At 40.5% G+C, this 22,222-nt stretch overlaps 1 protein-coding gene across 2 annotated transcripts in view; it reads right to left on the bottom strand.

The window, feature by feature from the left end:
* Positions 1-878: 878 nt before the first annotated feature.
* LOC136420480 (BMP-binding endothelial regulator protein-like) overlaps positions 879-22,222 on the bottom strand; it is a 37,003-nt gene continuing 15,659 nt past the window's right edge. Inside the window, exons 4-17 of one of the 2 annotated variants that reach the window (XM_066407430.1) lie at positions 20,447-20,529; positions 14,040-14,130; positions 10,362-10,444; positions 9,907-10,006; positions 9,275-9,384; positions 7,855-8,010; positions 7,209-7,313; positions 6,909-6,960; positions 6,456-6,609; positions 5,849-6,021; positions 5,157-5,280; positions 4,602-4,814; positions 3,916-4,046; positions 879-3,450 (exon numbers count right to left, since the gene is read on the bottom strand). In XM_066407430.1, the coding sequence (XP_066263527.1) occupies positions 3,263-3,450; positions 3,916-4,046; positions 4,602-4,814; positions 5,157-5,280; positions 5,849-6,021; positions 6,456-6,609; positions 6,909-6,960; positions 7,209-7,313; positions 7,855-8,010; positions 9,275-9,384; positions 9,907-10,006; positions 10,362-10,444; positions 14,040-14,130; positions 20,447-20,529 (1,763 nt within the window). In that variant the 3' untranslated portion in view covers positions 879-3,262. Of the gene's footprint in view, positions 3,451-3,915; positions 4,047-4,601; positions 4,815-5,156; positions 5,281-5,848; positions 6,022-6,455; positions 6,610-6,908; positions 6,961-7,208; positions 7,314-7,854; positions 8,029-9,274; positions 9,385-9,906; positions 10,007-10,361; positions 10,445-14,039; positions 14,131-20,446; positions 20,530-22,222 lie in introns of both variants that reach the window. The other variant, XM_066407429.1, reaches the window with a different exon arrangement.

Below are 22,222 nucleotides of genomic sequence, written 5' to 3'. Positions count from 1 at the left end.
CAATAAGTTGAATAACAGAAAATGATAAGATGCTGCTCTAATGCTAAGAACTATTGTCGGTCTGCTCAAAGCCAGTCCGGAATATTTTATGTTGACTTACTGATTTAAGCAGCATGAAAATAAAAGGAAAGGTAACTTGCCTTCAGAAACCTTTTCTTCGTAGATTTTTTTCCCGATTTATCGTTAATTGGCCGCTGTCAATGTTGGCCTGCCTGTGCTTATTTCAGAATGAGGTACCAGACAGACGGAGTTGTACGTCTCACAGGGGGGAGGACGGGAGCGCGCATGCGCCTAAGCAGATTCATTTACGTCAAGCAATACTTTTGTATCAACAGGACTAGAGAAGAAATATGATTTGCATTGCATCAGGGACAAAGGTAATCTATGATATTGACATGTAACAGAATAAAGGACGGTTTATTGTTTTGCCAGTTTGGTTTCAATTAACTCTTATCGGAAAACTCCCGGATTTAGGTGAAGTAGCGTTATACATAATTTACAAGAAAATACGTCCTCTCTAGACTCGCCGCGGCTAAGGGCAAATGTTGCACTATAATAGTATAGTAGCCAAACTCCCTTGGAATATCATTCTCTTCATAGCATTAGCATACTTAGTCTGCGGCATTTTGACACGTTGGATGTCTTTGTCTTTTGTCTACTGCCCATATCTTGACGAAAGGTTTACGCTGACAAAACTAGATACGGAAAGAACATTGAGAACTAGGCAAGACTTTTGAGCTCATTCTGTAGGGCCATAAATAGCCCCACCTTGCGTGTCAGGTTGACACTTCAGCATCCTTAAGCATTGGATTTCCTCCCATGCAACAGCCAGGTGCGATTAGGGTTCGACTACACTTATCATAAAAATGAACGAAATATATGAAAAGTGTGTATGTATTGTTGTCAAATAGACTGTCATAGGCATTCGTAGTAGATCACAATTTCATGGAAGAATATAGAGGACATCAATAAATAGATAAGACAGTGAGTCTAAAAATAAGTCCAACGTTTTGTACAGCAAGTGCAGCATCTTTCACAGTAAGGTTGGCATAACATTCACTTCAACAATATGCGACGATAACATAACATAACAATTCAGAACTATTTTGCCATTCCTGGATTTTACAGAGTTAAAGCACTGGACAATAACCAAATACAGCTGACTTTACAGAGAAGATGTGAACTGAGTACTCCCCCCCCCCCAACACACGTCTAATATAGGAGAGATAAGCATCTGTCCATCGTATAAGACGATGGTAATCTTGCTGCTAAGGATATAAGAGATTGCGAAGAACTTAAGAGTCCAATTCTTGAACGGCGGTCTCTACCATCATGATGTGTTACAATTAAAGTCTGTTTGTTGTCAAGAAGTCTGACTTTGCAGTCTCTGAGTTCTCTGATGTCCAAAAACAACAGAATATATTGCCCAAAAGTGTAGCTATATCTAGCATTATAACATTATGAATAGATAGGAGAATTCAAGACTTTTACACTAGAAGTGTATTTCTATAGGTATTTTCATTCACACAGTGAAATATATCCACTGTCTCCGTCTCAACGGTACTTTCAAAAAGACAAGAAGAAAGGTGTACTAGATAATTTATCTATGTCAGACATTTTCTCTTCACACAGTTACCGTAAATAAAATAACCAACAATTTGTCTTCTATATCTTATGTCATTGCTGGTACAAAAAACAGCCCTGGACGATAATCAAATGTACATTGTTGCTGTTGATTTATAAAGTAAGTTGTGAACTGACTATTCAGAAATATGTCCTCAGGTATCCAGTCATGTTCAATAGAATCATACCCAATGACTCAACAATTATCATTAGAATGGTACATGTAACAGTATATGTACATACTTTTGTATACATGATATATATATATATGCAAATATGTCATGGACATACAGATATGTACCTAGTGCTTAAGCATGGCAAAGCAATTAAAAGATTGACATATAAGTACAATAGGGTCGATAGTTTCCACGAACAATCATATAATAGGAATAAACAATTCTTGTAATTAGACACAACAACAAATATTTACATCGCTTGAGACCTCTGGCCTCTGTTTACAGTCAATAACCCTGTTCGCAGTCCCAACTGCTCATGCCTAGCTATATGCATTGTGGGTAAGTCATGCTAAAGATGGAGGCCTCTAACTTGTAAACAGTTTGATTTCATTTGATACATCGTGCTGTAAAAACATACAACTGTCAAAAGGCTAAATCTATAATCACTTACTAAGGCTTGCCGTTTGTAATTAAAAGTAAAACACCTCGTCTGGGCCTTGCTCAATTATGTCTGGAAGTGTTTTGTTTATGTGTCAGGGCCTTCACCTTTGACCCTTATAACACTAAGCCTATCATAGCCGGTTGAATAAATCAAAAGATTTAACCAGCTAATTAAGCCGGCTATCTTGGCTTAATATGAACACAATTTAACAGGTTAAATAAGGGTTTTAGCAGGTTAAATTGAAACAACCCCAGGATGTGGTTAGAAAAACCCTTTCTAAAACCCTTAGTTAACCTGTTAGATTGCGTTCATATCAAGCCAAGATAGCCGGCTAAATTAGCCGGTTAAATCTTTTGATTTATTCAACTGGCTTAGTATGAATGGGGTCTTTGACATAATACTTACAATGCATCTCACTAAGCATGCGCAGTTGGAACTGTGAACAGGCTTATACTATGTCACTGATATGGTAAATAAAGTTTTCAAGTTTTCATAGAGAACCTGTGGTCCCTGTTTCATTTGACACTATTGACACCATCTTGTTCAAACTCCCACCAAGAGTGCTCTTTTAAGACCCTGGGTAAAAGCATGACCTTCCTAAATAATCGCCAAGAAGATGTTGAGTCTGGCATGTTTTACACGAATTTCTGCTGTATTTTATACCTCTGTTTTTACTCCCTAAGTGATGGCAAAGATAGATATAACATACACTAGAAAGAATTACAAAACAGGGCAGAACACATGTAAAACAAGCTAACCTTACATCTGCTTGGAGATTAATCTATATTCAGCTACTCTCCAACAAACTTATTTGGTTGCAGAAAAATACTGTACACAAATTGGCCAATTGAGTTGGAAGCAGTTAGCTGGCCATCGAATTACACATGTTTGTACTTGTCTAACTCTGTGCCGGCTAACTCCCCTGGAAAATTATTCACCTCAATGGCCAATTTCTGCTATCTTTTCATCAACCAAAGCTGTCTGATGGAGAAACTACTTCACAACGCCATGTTGAATTCTGCTACCGAAGCGACCTGGGACACTGTGAGGGGTATACACACATATGGTGATGTCTGACCATCCCTGCGGGACACTGACACCCGGGCACACACGGTCTGTTACACCGCTCGACCGAGTTAAGGTTCGCACAGGTCAGAGGGCACGCTGGTCCGCAGGTGTCCCAGACTGCCCCGCCTGTACATTTTGTATCTGTGGAAGGTGAGACAGAGGAAAAGTGAACATTCCAAGTTTCAAATTGTTGTATTGTGTTTACTATCTAGATACTATCACATTCCTAAGGATACATATTGCAAAAGGAAGCTGGTTGTTGATCTTATGTCTATACCAAACAATTATAGTGCCCTGATGCTATTGGCATGGATCTGTCCTTGGTGCTGAACTCACTATCAGTTCTATGTAACACAGTTACTGTAGTGTCCTCAGTAGTGTGCAAGGCTTTTCTTTTACACACAATTGTGTGGAATTTTGCACATCTTTCTAGTAGTCCCTTGGTGCTGAACTAGCTATCATTTCTAAGTAAAGTAGTAATTTTAGCTGATATACACACACACATGCATACACAAACAGATGCACACACATGCACACACAGGCAGACAAACAGACAGACTGACAGAGACAAATACACCAACAATGGAGCTGTTCCAGTATGAGTACCTTGGCATGCTGTAAGACTGCTAAGATCCAGTTCTACCCCTTTTCTTCTGCACTCGCTTGTGTACGCTCGTACCGACTCACAGAAACAGTTTTTGTTGCTGGGACACTCACACATGTCTGTAACACATGATCTGGAACAGAAAACAATAGATAGTTAGAGAATATGCGTTCTTGCACACCCAGAAAACTGGTCTACTAATACTAAGTTATAAACATATCTGTCATCTTCTATACAAGAATCCCACTCAATGGGTGAAAGGACCATATACATGTATACTAACATGTTAATAACAGTATAACAAGAACACACAGAAAACTGGCTCTATTTATGGCAACTTTCAAAAACATGCATCTGTGACTACAGGAATCGTAGCACCAAAAGTTCTGCTAACTTATAGCAAGTAACATTCTAAATTCTTCTATAGATGAAGAAGATATCGCTGTATATGCTTATGAAATAGTTGTAGACTTGGTGCCATGGAAACCTCAATACAAATTCAGCAGCAGCCATTTGGTAAGCCAGTCTTACATAAGTACTATAAAGTTTAAGATTAAAGCATACATGTAATGTATTATACAAGTGTTTTGAGTTACTCCACGTAAGGTATATCTACGGTGTGTTATTAGGTACATGTATATCTATGGTGTGTTATTTCAAAGTTTCCCATTTGTAAAACACAACTTACCTGTAGTAACTATCAAACTTGACTACTCTGCTACATCTGCTGAATAAGCGTGATCTGAACAGTTTGCACTGTTTGTGGGCGCGGAGCTTCATGTAGACGTTGTTCGCGCAGGGGGACGGGATCTGGTTTTTACTGGGGCGGTTACAGTTATTCTCCTCTCCAACTCTCCAGCTGTCCGCAAACTCGTTCACGTTGAATCTGAACAGGCCATCACTGAAGGATGGACAGAAATATGAAAACAGAGGGATGAATTAAAAGAAAAACTAGCTATCATGGTGATATATCTCTACCGTTTAGATTTGTACAATCTCCTCAAATACTATCTGACACTAGCACATATGAAAAGACATAATGTGCAGTTATAGTTATTTTGTGGATGGCGTTCAGCACCAAGGACAGGAATGCTGAAGAAAGTCAAAATACAGCACAATCACACTTTTACAATAGCACAGTTCCCAACTTTTGTTGATTCTTTATGTGTTTTATGAAACTTGTACAATGAAAAACACTGGTAGTGGTGGATGAAATTGCAACAAGACACACAAAAAAATTTACCTTCCGATGAAGTCGTCTCTGCCGTGGCCGTTGAAGTTCCCACACAGCCCACACAGCTTCCCCCGGTACATCCTGGGTACACTCACTTCTAGGAAACTGTCGCCATCCCACGTCAACTCAATACCTGCCAGGAAAGGGAAAATATACCATTTTGTGAGATTATTTATGTTTTTCTTTTCTTCTTGTATAAACATTTAGGCAATGCAATCAGCAAAGCATACTGGTCAGTGCCCTCTACCAGAAACACCATAATGATTGTAGTAATGTGCATTAAAAATGCACTCACTCTCACACACACAAACACACTGTTCTTAAAGGAAAGGGAAAGGAAATACATCACAAGGTGAAGTTTTTTATATCGATCTTGTACAAACTTTTAAAGAAAGCAATCAAGTTTTTTATATCGATCTTGTACAAACTTTTAAAGAAAGCAATCAAAGATGGCAAACTTCAATCCCTCAGAATCCTTAGCACACTCTAAAAGAACATATAGAAACTGCATTGCGGTAACACACATACAAGCACAAACATACACAGAGAAAAGGGAAAGACAGATAGAGATAGAAGTGAGGGGGAGAGACTGACAGACAGACAAACCCCAAACAACACAGCACTCCTCTGGGGCAAAATACAAAATTATTGTAACTTCACTGCAGTACCAATAACGCACTTGGTATGCAGGGGAAACTTACCTATTTCAGTGATGACCTTTACTAAGTACCCAGCAATCAGCACTGTGAGCACGTTGGGCTGGGTATGAGGTAAGCTGACATCCTTGCCATTCACTCTTACTGTCAGGTGTTGTCCAAGGATCACGTCCACCCCTTTGATCTTAAAGTGGACTCTTCTGGTCCAGGCAAATGACCTGAAATAAAGGGATTGTTTTTGTTTTTTTGTTATGAAGCATTAAGTTACTTATTAGGGTAATGCTATGTGGGGTGAAATGTGTTCTAGCTTGGTCCCGGCTGAAACAGATGATGATGGTTAAGTTTGTGTCATTCTTTCTCTTTGGTAATCTATGTATTGTTGCCACATCCATAATGCCTATGATTTGAATGAATTAACACCACTAACACATACCCCATAATCTGCCACAAAACACTAGTAATGTGGTTAATTTTGGCACCTAAGCAACCTTAACAGAGTCCCAAAATGCTTCTTCTGTCCATGGCAATCGATTGCATGTATTTCCAGACAGTGTTCAATGCTCTACGCTGAATACTACTCTTTTTAATCCTAACAGTAAGATTTTTCTTTCTTGAAAAGTCACAAAATGATTGAAGTGAAGTTGGAATTCACCTAGTTTTCCTGGCATCGTTGTTGACTATGACGCTGTAGACCTCCCCCTTACAGTCCTGGGACAGGATGTACTTGCACGTTCCTTGGAAGTTGAACAGTTTGCCATCGAAACTCCGGTAGTGCGGGTCTCCGAACACTGTGCACACCCCAGGAGCTGTAAGCAAAGATGACTTATGAATAAGAAGAAGAGGATTGCTACTATCATAATGATAGAACTATCATGGCCCTATGATTATAAAACATGCATGCTGTAAGATGAAGCCAATGGCTGACATAGTGCCTCTAATAAACATTTGCAGTGTGCTGATGTACAATTGAAGTGGGTCTCTCCTTGGTGCTGAACTAGCTATCATTTCAAAGTTAAGTGTCGATTTTGATAGAAACATACACAGGCACACTGGCAAACTGACACACTCAAGAGTTCAATATTGAATAATGTAAAAAGTGACCTACTTTCTATGCACCTTGGACAGCATTCTCCTTCAAACTTTTTAAGGCTGTGACCCTGGAAGAATTTTTGAGAAGTATACATGTTAGTCCACATGGGTACATTATGACTCAATGCAGCATGAGGCTATCAATTACAGGAACTACCATGAACAGGTATGTTGTTCTCAAATACAATCACTGTTCAGTAGAAATCATATATTACTGTAAGAAAAGGTTCTCCCAAACCACAAGAATTTCCTCTTATTTGGAGATAACCAAGGAGTAGTGTTTTGACTTCTATATACAAGAATAGTACAAACTCACGTCAGGACAGGCCACATTGTTGTCGCAGACCTCTATCTGACAGTACAGCGTGCCGTTGGTGCAGGTACACATGGTGCAGGTGTCATCCAGGAATGATTCACCGTGCTGGAAAACATAAGGGAAGCAATCAAGGTCAGAACATTGCTTGATTAGCCAGAGAACTCGAGCACGTTAAAGAACCCACCGCACTTATAAAAAAGAGTAGGGGTCCTTCCCGGTGTGAGTGGTTCAAAACCTACAATCCTATGGCCGCACATGGGGCAATTGTCGTAATGAGGTCACCTGAGTTAGCGGCAAATGGCAGCCGCTCCAGACCCTTGTGATTAAGCCCCGCCAAGTGTGCGCTCCTCACAATTCAGCCCCTGGCTGCGGGTAGTCGGCCTACCCAGTAATAGAACTTATTATGTTGCAGTCTTGCTTCAGGATTTGTGTTCATCAGTGATAGCTGGCCAAACATGCAAGAGAACACTTACCGACAAAATAGGATGTTGCACAATGTGGTGTGTACCTGATACGTGAGTCCTTGCATCTCGCAGGTCCGGTATTGCTCTACCGGTTCCCTGGCCTTACAGACAGGACAGCACACCCCTTCTCCTCTGGGCTCGTACTCATCATTATATCAGGCTACATCTAAACCCAAACATACCTGATACGTGAGTCCTTGCATCTCACAAGTCCTGTACTGTTCCACGGGTTCCCTGGCCTTACAGACAGGACAGCACACCCCCTCTCCTCTGGGTTCATACTCGTCACAGTCCAGCTTCACGGGGCACGTCATCTTGGAGCAGACCATCGTGGACTCCTGTGGGGGAGGAGACACCTACAACATCGAAGTGCGTCAGGACAAGATTGAAGTAGTGATACGGGGGGAAGAGATAGTCTGGTATACAAACCTATTTATAGCTGTCGAGTCACTTTTGTTATCTCCTTTGCAGAGAGAATGACAGAAATTTGGCAGCTATGTTAGGTTTGGATACCAGGCTAGGGAAAATTGTGTTTGCGGGCTGCAGTTCACACCAACTCCACAAGGTGTCTCGCAGGATGGCTAATCTCCAAGCAAGTGTTGCGGTGGACAATTGACTTGCTGAGATACCAATCAGTCAGAAAACATTATACTGTTTCACCCTGCCTCTGTTTGGAGATTAAGGAAAGGCTACAAAACATTTAGAGAATGTACTAGTGGTAATACTTAATCCTAGCAGAAATAATTTGATGTTATCATTTCACTTGCTTCTGCTGTTTAAGTAGACTTGCCTGAAACTCTGTTAGTGGTAATTGAAAAACAGTCACAAAATGACATCTGTGATTAGGTTTACAGGCAGACATTGAAACTGGATTTCCTGATAACTAGTCTAAGGCCACACCAATTTAATTTCTTGGATAACAGATTTTTTTTAAATTTTAACAACAAAAAAAATCATGAAAACAGAAGGCTGGGGTGAAAACTTGCACCTGGACCCTGTTCACACCCTGAAACTGTGTGCACCAAAGTACAGACTTTCCTCTGAGATTCTGTTTTCCTGTTGATTTTCCAATCTAGCATTCTTTTAAAAATTCCATTAACCAAGAAATTAAAATGGTGTGGCCTAAGGATACTTCTTTGCTTTGAATCCTGTTACTTTAAAAGCAACCAAAGCAATTTTAGGGCCCAAAATATGGAAATAAAAAAAACTGCTGAAATTTTAATGGTAGTGACATTTGCTAACATTGTTTATCACATTTGCGTAAAAACTTCATAGTTTCTATCTGTCTGTCTGTCTGTCTGTAAAACCGTGCAAAATCGTGCCGTACGATGATCCCCTTAATTTCGCGAGCCTACAAAAACTCCGCTCACCATTTTCAGTGAGTTCTCACATCCCAACAACGTTGTATTTTTGCATCATGGACGTTGTTATACCTTGTGATAGTGTTGTTTTAACTAATCATGTGTAGAAATGACTAAATAAATTGACTTCCAAAATACGGTTTTCGAGCCTTGATATTGCTTGGGTTTCCTTTAACATCAGACTGAATGACAGATGATCACACTGTGAGAGGAAGCACAAGACGTAGTACATAGAAATTACCTTACATGTGCAAGTTGTGCAGGCGTCCACCTTCACCGCGTCCCCGTTGTCCAGCAGGTCGGACCGGAACAGGCAGCTTCCCGAGGCCAGGTCAAACACCTTACGCTGGCCTATGGAAAACAGCAGGATCCACATAAGTCATATTGCCTAAATGTCTTCTCTTTTTTTTTATTCATTCTGTCATGTTTACTCAGGGTAGCACTGCTCAGAGATCAACACTGCTTTACAGAGGGGCCCTGCGTCTACATTTCTATCTTCACAGTATTGTATTTTGTTACAGAATTAATGGTCAAAACCATACACAGTGTGCTGTGAAAAATCAGCACCATTTGCTCTCCATATTTTTTGAATTGACAAAACAAGAAATGTAGGTTACACACTAGGTTATATCTTTTTCAAATACGTATGATGTGCTTTCAGTTGAGACTAAACTGTAAACTACTTATAGTGGAAAGAGTAAAAAATATAGCATTTAGGTTTTAGGGGTGGGTCTAAATTGATCTAAAAACGTCCTACTGCATGAATTAGCATCACAACAAAGAAATTAGAAAGGAAGGTGACAATGATCACCGAACAATGGAGATAATCACAAACTGAAACATTTCTGGTCCATCTCTGATGGGAAAACTTACCCCTGCATTCTGGACAACATTCACCAGGGGGCGTCCATGCAAGGGTCTGTGGACAGGACAGTACCGGGCACACCGGCTTCTTGCACTGCACATTTCCCTCCTGAAACAGCAGGAAAATGCATCAATTCAGTACATTCTCTCAAAGGTGAAGCTGTCCACCACTCATTGCACATACAAAATATAAACTCATGTCTTGCAACTCCCTGTAAAAGGAGTTCAAGCAATTTAAAAGCATACTTACTCTATCATGTCTATCATTACTAAGATATTAAACAAATTCCTTGCTTAAGTTGTCACAAGGATTATAATGCAACAGCTGCCTGTGGTCAGCAGCCAGTGGTCAGCAATGTTGGTATCGCATTAGAAAATCATTATGAGTCATTTTCTAGTCTTTTATTATCTTACATGTACATACAATATACATGATTGCCGAGTTGCGGCTTAAGGAGACTGACCTGACATGTACAGCTGACGCACTTGTCCCTTTGGGAAGTGAAGGTCTGTCCATCAGGGTATGTTCTCCCCTCTAACAGACAACCTGGAGAAAATACAACTTTGTTAGAAATCGCCAAATACATCGGCATGACTCTGTTAGAAGATAACTGTGAGGAAGAAAAGTAGAGAAAGAGTAGAATACCACCATGTCATACAACTTTGAATATGGGACTTTTTATGTCATGACAAATATTATGTCATGGTTCTTTTCACGCTGCGTCAAATTCACTATTCTTACAATGGAATAATTCTACGGTAAGACAACTATCGAAATGGTACATGGTTTGTGTAGATATGGTATTGATACAAATAATGTACCATCATGATTATAGTTTCTGTTTCTCTTACCATTTCATTTTATGAATTACTGTTAATTAGATGTTGTATTATAGAGCCGGATCTGTTACTGTAAGATGCATTCATGGACTAGATGAAATAAATGTCTTATTTCCATTGATTCTGAGAACCTAAGCCCTTCTCCCACGCTGACTTTCCTGTTATCATATTACAGAGGACATGTGTTAGCAACCTGTCGCTGAGGAAACATGTGTCATGGCTTCCACACCAGTCGTCCGTTTGCTTCAATAGACCAGGCGTGGTAGGGCGATAAATATTATCATTTCAGACATAAACACTCTCTCCAAACACTGACTATAAATTTGCCAAATTTCGCACTTTTGATTTATGTGTAAACTTGTTTTATAACATTTCGTAGAATATACTTTTCAGTCTCATTATGTTCACATTCCTGTTACACATTTGATATGTACAAGGTTGTATATCAAAGGAACACATGGTAGGTGGAATGTGCTGTATGTGTCTGATGTTGCCGACATAAATGAAAATAATTAAGAGGAATAACCTTCAACTGTCCTTTAACAAGCCAAACAACAGTTCTGTGGACAATTCAACTTGTCGTTTCGTTACATGAGATTTCTTTTCTTTTCTTCCGTTAATTTGTCACTTACTTCATTTACATCACGAAAATTTGACAACATTACACATGTTTAAAACAATAAACATTTCTTTCTCATTTAATTTGGTATTTAACTTTAGGAAGCTTGACCAAGTAATATCATTCATTAATGATTACAGTACTGTCAGTGATTTTTCAGGCATGATGAAAAATATAGTGTCAGAATCATTAGTAACAGACAAATATCTATGTGTCTGCGATAATTTGCTCTAATTTTGTTGATAATTTACCAATCATATCCAGTTGCTTGAGTTACTGTTATTTGGCATATCATATTACCTGGATGTGTAACCTTCATCGATGTATCTATGTGTATAGTACATTTTGTTGTTCAATGAAATATAGGAAATTTCCATGTGTCTATTTCTTTGGCTTGTTTTATCTTGGTAGAAAAGTCTCAATATTCTATATTGACAAATGACATTGAGAAAAATCATCAATGCGGTCTAACGTTAATTGATTTCGTCTATTATGTAAGACAGTGGCCCTTACATAGTTCTCGTTAGGTAGGTGAAATCGATCCTGTCTCCTTCCTACCAATTACATCCTGACAGGGAACAGACCCCCTTTTTGTACGGTCTGACCTCTAATTTGTGGAGCCGCAATACCGTAAATCACCTTTTTTTCATAATCTTCATTCTTTGTTGAACGGTCAAATTTTACCAAGATGCCAGTATGTTCTCTTTCATTGCATAGGGGCAATAGATTTCTTGAAAGAACTTGATAATTGTTTTATTGTCAATATTTTATTTGATTTTGGTATTTGTCCAGTGCTACTGGGACTGCTGCAAGAATCCGGAAGTCATTAATGATACTAACAATACCAAGGCAAAGTACAATGAGCAAAGAATTGATCTTTCAAACTAAGCACATAGTACACATGAGACTTTGTCTCCAAACCATAAAACAACAGAAGTTAATGTTGTTACAAAGCTTAGAAATACTGTTAAATAATGCATTTAAGTTTGCATGGTTTTTATTTCGTGATAGGGAGAAAATTGAGTGTCCATGGTGGTTTTAAGTTCGCGGTTGAAACAATAGTAGCGCTACAGTCATCGGTGGGCAAAAAGTTTTGCGGTGGTTTTAAGTTCACGCTTAATAGTTCACTGCGAAAACCGTGAACATAAAACCACCGTGAACATTTCTGCATTTACAGTACTATATATCTGTGGCATTTTAGTTACAATGAAAAGAATGTGATTTATGCCCGAGGGCTATCTGTACTATAATTATCTGCTACATTACCCCCTAATGTTAGCTAGATATAAATCTTGCATCACGAATTGTGGAGCGGCCGAGATAATTTGCTCTAATTTTGTCGATAAGCAAGGTAATAAGGACTGCTAATTATTTGGTGATAATTCTAGAAAGATAACATTTGGATATATACATACTTTATATGGCATGTATTATCATACTTTGTTATCCATGATATACTTACTTTATGTTCTTTGGTGAGCTTTTTTAATATGGTTAATAAGCAAGGCAATAATGACTGCTGGTTATTTGGTGATAATTCTGGAAAGATAATATTTGGATATATTCAAGTATGTGCACTTAATCATTTATGATATGCTTCCTTTCTGTTCTTTTGTGAACTTCTTTTTAAACATTTCATTGTACATAGAACATACTGAATGTACAATATAACATTACCTCTCAAATGACACTTAATATGTAAATATGTAAATATGCAAATATGAAGGCCTTAGCAGTACCCAGAGATTCAAGTCAGTTCAAGTACATGTCAATACTATTATCAGGAAGTGTTTGGTTAGTGGTTTCTTTACAAAATGCCTCAACCACAAATCTTGCCAATACGGTAACCAATATCAGTTTGCTTCCAATACACAAGAAAATTGAATCTATATATAGAATTGAACATTGGTGTATTGTCAACCTCTTACTCAATTGAAAGATGGCATGCAAAATTTTCATAATATGATTCTTTGCAATGCCTGTTTTCCAATAGTCAAGACATCTTCAGATATTACATACCAACATCTGTTAATAAGCATGTGTAACGTTACATGTACAATAATATTTAAAAAAAATTTTGGATATGCTTCTTTCATGTTTGTTGGTGGACTTAGGTACAATGTATTTCTTTTTAAACGTGTAATATCCGGAACATAATGTCTGTACAATATGCCTTGCATCTGCTTTGTGTATGCAATATTGTCCTCGAACGAAAGCGTCTCATTTTCAAGTATACCAAACAGACTTACCATACCAATGTTATTTGGAGTTAAACCCACATTTGCATACAGGACAACACTGAGAACAGGTGGTCATTACAGACAGGATTCTTAATGTTTGTGTCAATGGGAAAAATTATCTAAAGGACACTAAAAGTGGTCACATTGGCAAGGTGGTACTTATGTAGAGGTGGTCACTTGTGCAGGTTTGACTGGATATCAATGGACAGGTGGTCCTATGTAACTTTGTAATATATAGATGGTCACTTGTACAGGTTCAACTGCATATCAATGGTCATATTGGCCAGGTGGTCCTAATGTAGAGGTGGTCACTTCCTACAGCTAGGTCTGAGTGTATATCAATGGCCAGATGGTCATTTATAATGTATAGATGGTCACCCGTACAGGTTTGACTGTATACCAAGCAGACTTACCATACCGACATTATTTGGAGTTTAACCTACCTTTGCAGACAGGACAACATTGTCCGGGGACTGTGACAGGGTTACTGCAGGCGGTGTAACACTGCACCTGGGACACGGTCACTACTCCCTCCTGTAAACAAACAAACAAAACATTCATCAAACGTATGGATAGCTATGGAATGAATGAAGACCTTTATTGTACATACATGTAGTACCGTATACCCACTGGGTTAAGAACAGGCCACTACAAAAGAATTGTGTTTACAAATATGTATACATTGTCAAGTTACTACAAGGATTATAATCTAAGTGAGTTCAAACTTTTTCTCGCTTTATGGTAATGGTAAAAATGTAAGAGCAAGTAATATTTGTTACATAATCGAAAGTGTGGGAGGACATTTAACGATGACAAAACTGACAGTTGACAAGGATTGTCGACTATGTTTTCCGTCACTAGAGAATTGAATTCTGTATGACTGTCCCCTGTTGATTTGCTGTTGTAAACATACTTGTACAACAATACAGATTTTAATGTCAATGATTATGCTTCAACTCTCAATCCAATCCCTCTTCTCCAACACTCCTCTCTGCTGCATCCTAAGTTCCATTTGTACATTTTTCTTTCAACACAGCAGTGATTCAGACTACATGTAATAACACTTAAAAATCTGTTTGCGCCATAAAAATAGTGGTACAAGGTTTACACAACAGAACTCTCCACAGTAGAGTAGTATAGGGCTGGCGCCAGGTCTCCTTGCTGTAAGTGTGTACACATACTTCATAACCTTTACTGGGGGAACAAGAGTATGGGTGAGAAATGTGTGGAGGTTTATGCAGAACTTAATTGACACAGAAAAGTGCAGGCCTTTCGTATGGTCTTTTACAACTATACTGACAAATTAAGTAAATATGATATTTCAAAAAAGGACATGTAATAACAGTATATCATAATATGACTATATCAATATATTGGGTTTAGCTGCAATTTACACTACAGTAGGGTTGTAACGTTACCTAATCTAAAGGGGGTTCAGAACGAAAAAAAAGTACGTCAAAAATACACTTCAATAAAATATCGCCACATTTGCCCAAAACGTCGCCATATCAAAAGTGCTACCAAAACAGTGGAGCTACCCTCTAGTTCTTCAAACCTTTTATCGTACGTGTTGTGAAATACACGACCTCGAACTCTTGTTCCCCGACTTCGCGGGAGGTCCGGTGCGCGCCCTCCCCTGCCTACCGACAAAAATGCCTCTTATCTTTTCACCCTATCTCACTGTCTGGGGACAAATTGGAAACTTATCTAGTGGTGACAAGTCCCGACACAATAATTGCATTACTGAATCGGGAGGAGCATGGGGTGGGGACTCAATTTGTTTGTCTTTGTCATGGTAAAGCCCCCGTCACAAATCAAGAATTTCGCTCGGCCGACTTGTCGGCGAGCTCCAAATGGCGATTTTCGGCCGAAGTACGACCGACGTCCTGGCGATTCTGCGAGCTTCGGGCGATTTTTCGGAGCTCGGCCGACGTTCGCGGGTCACTGGAAGCTGCGCTTAAATTCAGCGAGGCCTCGGCGACGATTTTTGAACTCGCACAGCTCGTCAACAGTTTGCCCGTAGCTCGCCCGAGCAACGCCCAGCGCTCGGCCAATATTCGGGCGGGCATCCGACGATTTTAGACCCGATTTTTGGTCGGCCGGAGGTCGCCCGAGCTCTTCGGCCTCGTGCGAGCCTCGCACGGGCTCTGTACAATAATCGGACGACCGTCGTCAGTGTTCCGGCCGACTCATGAAAAATAAGGCGTGCTTCGGGCGAGCGTTGTACCGGTATCGAAGGGCGCTTGGACGGGCTCCGGCCGAACTCCTTCTTGTTTATATATAAAAGGTAACGACAGTTTAGTTTATGACATAAGATGATAGATGATACTGTAATATTAACTAATACTAATATCATCTTGTCAAAGAATGCTGCCAAACCTTTTTAATGAAAGACAATTTAATTGCAAAGTTAAATTTTCATTTAAAAAAATTATCATCAATGAGATTTGGACACCGAAAACAATACCTGTTTCGTTTTTGTTATTGTTTTGGATGTTTCAATTTATGTATCAATGAACTGGGGCTTGACTTCTGAGGCTTGACTTGACTTCCTGAGTTTTTCCTCCACAAAACGACTACTAGTATTTGAAAGTCCACTGAGTCATTATAGATCTATGTTTGTCGGCCGAGGCACGCTCAGGCGTCGGCAGGGCGTCGATAGGCTTACCAACGGTCGGCCGAAGCTCGGACGGCGTTCGCCCGAGCTTCGGTCGATTTCCGTTTGGTGAAAATGTTTGGATCGGGGTCGAACGACTGATCTATTGACTTTGTGGCTCCTGAGCTTGTATTTGGATTGGTCTATGACAAAATTCCTGTCTATAGTATTATTTTCAGTGTGGCCGTCCACTTCACTCATGCCCTACAGATTTGCCACAACTCAGAAAGTAAAGTTGGTCCAAGTATGCGCTTGTTACCAGGTCAGTTGATTCTGACTTCGTCCGTGTCCAAGAGATGGTACCGTCTCATGAGGTATTTATTATTATTAGTGTTTGACGGACGTCGCCCGAGCTCCGTTCAATTTGTGACGGGGCAGGTTTTCAGCGAAAAATACGGTCGAAGCTCGGGCGATTGTGAAATTCGGCGAGCTTCCGGCGATCTACAAAATCGGCCGATGCTCGCATGAATTGTGACGCCGGCTTAACGAAACCGGGGAGTTATTCGAACTAGCCACGCATATACAATGACAATCTTAGTTGTAGCACCGTAAATTTGGTAGTTGTAGAGCAAAAGTATAACTGATTCATACACATGAAAGTTCGGCACTTATTCGTAGTTTTGGATAAGATTTCAGAAGAACATGAGAACTTTGTAATTGCTACTTTAGGTACAGTATACCCACAAGAGCTTGACCTCTGTGAGGTCAGACTCGGACGAAGTCGGCACCCAGAACAGGTGGTTTCAGGGTCGACATTCGGAAGATGTTTTTCTTTTTTTTCTCCTACTCACGTTTTACTTTATACTTTCATCTGTGGTCTCATAACCACTTGCTAACTCATCTTCCTAGTCCATCTTATGTTGTACTGCGGCAATGCCCAATGCCAAAACGGTACGAACGCCACCCCTGTTTCTTACTCAAAGCGACATATAATCTTGATAAATGTAAAGCCCTTCTATCGTCAAAGTCTTACAACTTATGTCTCCTGAAATCTACCTCCTTTAGCTATTTTTTTTTGTTTTCTTTGGGTTCATCTTTGATACTTAAACTTCTTCTTGAACTGAAGCGTGCGTGACTTCCGAATAGACAACACAAAAAAGTTGCGTCTTTGTTTCCTCGGAGATCTCCACTTACAAATGGGTACTTAGATCGAGAATGTAACCAATCTCCAACACGCGCGCCCACTTTTAGCCGGTCGAACCCCCAGACCGAATCCCTCGCCACCTTTTGTCGCGGCGCTCTCAAAATGGCTGTTCGTCTTTTTCCTAAGTACGCCTACTCTTGACTTTCCTGCCCAGAGAAATCGTCCACAGGTCTCTATGACTGCGTCTCTGTCAGCACGGTACTCGAAACCCCATTAGTGGAGAAAACACGGCACTGTGGGCACAATTGATGCCAGTTTGTGGTAGAAATTGTGCGTCGAATGTTGACACAAACACAACCACCTGCTACGCGGAGTGAGTCTGTCGTCTGTATGTAAAAGTACGCGCTAGCACTAGTAACAGTTACCCACAAGCAACAGGGCAATGCAATATTCCCTGTATCTAAATGTATATAAAGTATTGACGACTACTTGCCTAACGCACAAGTTATTAAGTTACTCTGTTAAAGATACTTTAGAATACATGTCAAGAAATGTATTACTTTGAAAGTCGTTGAAAACCCAGCATCAATAGCAAGTGAATAGGTTTAATATACGTTTAAGTATGAATATCTACAGCTGGTATAATTTGTGGTTGTACTTAATTGGTGGCATGCGTCTGTTTTCTGTAGGTCGTTGTAAATTGCCCTGTGGGTAGTGATGAGGTTTGGGTTAAATGATAAAAGTTTAGATATTCAGATCATATCCCCGCCAAAAATAGACATAAAAAACATATAGCTACAAGATAGAAAACCAGTTCGTCTTCAACCAGATACCCACATAGATATGCATGTATCTGGTGTAACGTTACGTGTAGCAGAAACAAATGAGGATCGTAAAGAATACATTCTATGATATTTACGAGTTTCAAAACCACCCAAACGTCCTTCAGTATCAGAACACATACAGTGTGGGAATATGTAAGCTGACAAGGTGACATGAAACAGACGTTGTAGACACACAACCACGCACGTCGGTCACGGCGTTTAGCACAGTCAATATAGACATGAATAGGAAACATTCCCCAGTAAAAGTCGCAAAATAAACTCCTTTTTTCGTGAGAAAAGTTTCCGTCATTTCCTTCTTGCAAGAGAAACAATTCAAACGCAACTTCATTTCTATTTTAGTTCCTTCTATACTAAAATTTGGTGCAGATTCTTTTTTTATTTTTGTAAGATGAATAAGTCTAGTTTGGACTAAACTATCAAGTACTTAAGGTTGTAAAGATATACTAACGTTTCAAACAACGCGTGGGACGAAACTGCCTTTTTCGAATTCCTCAAACGCGTGTGACGTCAAAGAAATAATCTAGTTGCCAAATCCCTGGCTCCAAACCCCGACTGTTAACGTTCGATGATGTTGTCTATATCCTCGATGAAAGGAAAAGGACAGTGCGGAGTGAAACGGGAACATTTACACGAGGCATGACCGCGCTCTGTCGCTGAGTGACGAAACGCAGAAACCACGCGTCGTACACTTGAGCAAAAACAGACGCACTTGTCGTTTGTCAGTCTATACGTGGGCTCGAGATGTCGAGTGCTATAATCAGAACTGAAGAGCTGCTACTTTACTTTATACAAACAACGATTAATACCGAAAAGCTGCACATTACATTGACGGAAATTTTGTGGGGAAGTGTAGCCTCCTTAAGCCCCCGTCACAAATAAGAAATTCAGCTCGGCCGAAGTACGGCCGACGTTCTGTCGATTACGCGGTCTTCGGGCGATTTTTAGAAATAAAAGCTGATCCAAATATTGGCCTTCTACCAGGTTAGTCGATACTGACTTCGTCCATGTCTAAGAGATGGTACCATCTCATGGGGGATTTTCATTATTTAATGTTCCACGGACGTCGCCCGAGATCTTCATTGGAAAATACGGTCGACGCTCGGGCGATTTTGACATTCGGCGAGCTTCGGGCGATCTACAAAGTCGGCCGACGCTCGCATGAATTGTGACGCCGGCTTTAGGCCCCCTTTTCCCTAGACGGCGATCGCTGATCGTCGAATCGCAACCGCACAGCAACCAAAATTTGGTTTGGGAGAACCTTGGTTTCATGATCGGAATATGATGCAAGATGTAAAAGCATGATTTGAAAGACAGCAAAACGCACAAAATGTTATAGAATTCGTTCTTTATCTATAAAAGTCGTTGAGCGATCGGTGAAATATTTGCTCGTTAAGCGGTCGCAGTGAGGTTGCCGCACTAGTGGAAATGGGGTATAAGCAAGCTTCATGACTTGGCTTTCTTTGGCTTATGGTGTGCTGTAATACAGTAGCTGGGTACTTAATTTTACGTCTTAGTAACAACAGGCTTCTTCTAAAGATAGCGTAACGCGGCTGTATCATTTCTCTTGTCACTCTTATAGAACACCTGAAATTCCCCCACCCACACAATAGGTCGCTGAGTGATCTTTAACAGAAAAACGTCTCAGTTTCTTACTTCCCACGGCGTCGTCTTGATGTTTATTCTGTCATGACCTAAACATCATATCCTAGCATACGTTAAGAGTCAAACTTATCATGCAGTCAGTTGTTCCGTGACTGTTTATTCTTAGTCGCTACAAAATGAATCAGTTATGTTTTAAATCAACACGGACCTCCGATACAAGCGATGAAACAAAGCAAATACATCTACGTATTTCCGGGACTGGTTTGCTCACAAGGCAAAGTTTTGACAAGTAAACATCACAAGTGTCTGGAACATTGTAGACTGAGAACATAAATCAATACGAGTGCCCGCTAAGTGTATGTAACGGTAGTCATGATTTATTTTCCGGAAACTGAAGTCAGGAAACCCGTGTCACTGAACCGTGGTAGAGAAGACATGTCGGCCCAAACATGATACCTTAATTAGCCTGCTGAAAAATAACAGACCCGCTGTGGAAGTGTTTACTGTTGGTACTAAAAATAAATCATGTCAGAACGACAAACAGGTGTGGGAGGGGGGGGGGACTTTTGAACCCGAAACAGGTGTATAAGAGAATATAGAACGGTTTTTGGAACCCTGCAGACGATAGGAACGTCCACGCTTCAGATTGGTTGCCGAGCTTACCTGACATGCGTACTGCGCGCAGGGGTCCTGTTCTGACGTCCACTTGTCGCCGCTGTTGTACACCTGACCTTGAAATGTACAACCTGGGAAGAAGATAAAAGAACAACAAAGACATTCAGAAAAGCTGTCTCTAAACGACAGTTACAATCACACTAGATTATTGCAATGGGTGCATAATTTTAAGTTTTTGTAGTTTTCTTTAGGTGTGTCTCTTCGAAGTCCCATCGACAAAGGCGTCGATTGTTTTATTTTCATAATCTAAGAGACACGCTCGACGGCACGATAGAACCTTCTATCCATCTACATGTAACTAGGTGCGACTTGAGTATTCGTAAGGGTATACATTGTATCTCCTTTCATCTGCCAGTGAAGGTGTAGATTTTCATCCAAGAGACACACCCGCATACGACATCGCTACAAAGGTAGACACTTCGGTTTTTTCCCACCATCTCGTTTCTGAATACCATTTCAGTGTATCTGCATTTTCTACCGGAGGTTTTGTAAGGGTATATTCCTTTTCAAATGCCGATAAAAGTGTAGATTTTCATCTAAGAGACACACCCACGCAAGATATCGTTAAGGTAGATACTCTTTCCCAGCATCTACCATTTCTGTCCTGTCGGCACCAGGCGGGTTTTGTACTGACCGGGCGGCCAGACTGTCAACACGGCCCGACAGGTTGTATCGCCCGCCCGGCGCCAGGCCGACATGAGGGGCCATCTTATGTTCACAGTATGTCTGCTGCGGATAGCCTGGGTACCAAGCCACCGTGCTACAGCCACTAATCCTTCGGTCGGGGAAGCAAATTTCCCCGCCACCACAGTTAGCACACGGACCCTCAGCGCGACAGATATTACAGATCGGGGTGCCAAGAAAGACCGGGTGTTGACTCCATATCGCGTAAGATGCAATTGTTGTGCAGTAAACTTGACTTGACTATGATGTGCTCCCCCGGCCAAAAGAGGTTGGTATCGTTTAGCACCAAGGGTCTGGTATCCAGGCTAGCTGCGGGTTGAGACAGAGGTTACCACACCAAGGCCGTGGACGTGTGGGTGGTCCGCGGAGCAAACTTTCTCGGGCACGGACAAGTTTCCGGGCGACATCTTGCAGGGGGTGCTTCTGTGTTGGGGTTTAACGACTTGTAGGAAACACGCTGCGACGAACGGATGCCATGTCAAATATTTCTTCAACAATAAATTTCGCACTTCCCTTCTTCTTTGCCATGACCAAACGAATCTTAAAAGGAAAAAGTCACGCATCTTCCAAAGTGGAAACATAAAATATCACGGGACTGCAGTCCCGTGTCTGCACAGTCAGATATGAAAATATGAAAATACACATTTTTAAAGTATTCCAAAATGATACGTGTTTATTGATATCAACAATGTCCCATTACAGATGACACCATAATTCATTTGTCAACTGACACTTTTGTCAAGCAATTCGTTGTAACAACTGATGACTGGAATTCGCTGACAGAAATAAGCCGCAAATAAAGTAGGAATCTTTTTTACGCTTTGTATGTTTCGTTGTCTTTTCAGTCATGCTTTTACATTTTGCATGATATTATGTATCACAATGATGAAATCGAGGGTTACACAAAGCCACTTTAGATCGCATCAACGTCGCAACGTGATCGCCGTTTAGTGGAATTAGTAGCCTCTACCAGGCCCCGTGGAAGGCTGTAAAATAGTTAAGTGTCGTCTACGGAGAGAGGGTCCAATATCCCATCCACATCCATCTAGAGGTCGCAAACTGTAACTTCTATAGCGGACT

The sequence above is a fragment of the Branchiostoma lanceolatum genome, chromosome 15 (genome assembly GCF_035083965.1).
Source record: "Branchiostoma lanceolatum isolate klBraLanc5 chromosome 15, klBraLanc5.hap2, whole genome shotgun sequence".
Lineage (NCBI taxonomy): Eukaryota > Metazoa > Chordata > Leptocardii > Amphioxiformes > Branchiostomatidae > Branchiostoma > Branchiostoma lanceolatum.
The sequence above is the reverse complement of the archived record's forward strand: the minus strand, read 5'-3'. Positions and strand labels throughout refer to the sequence as shown.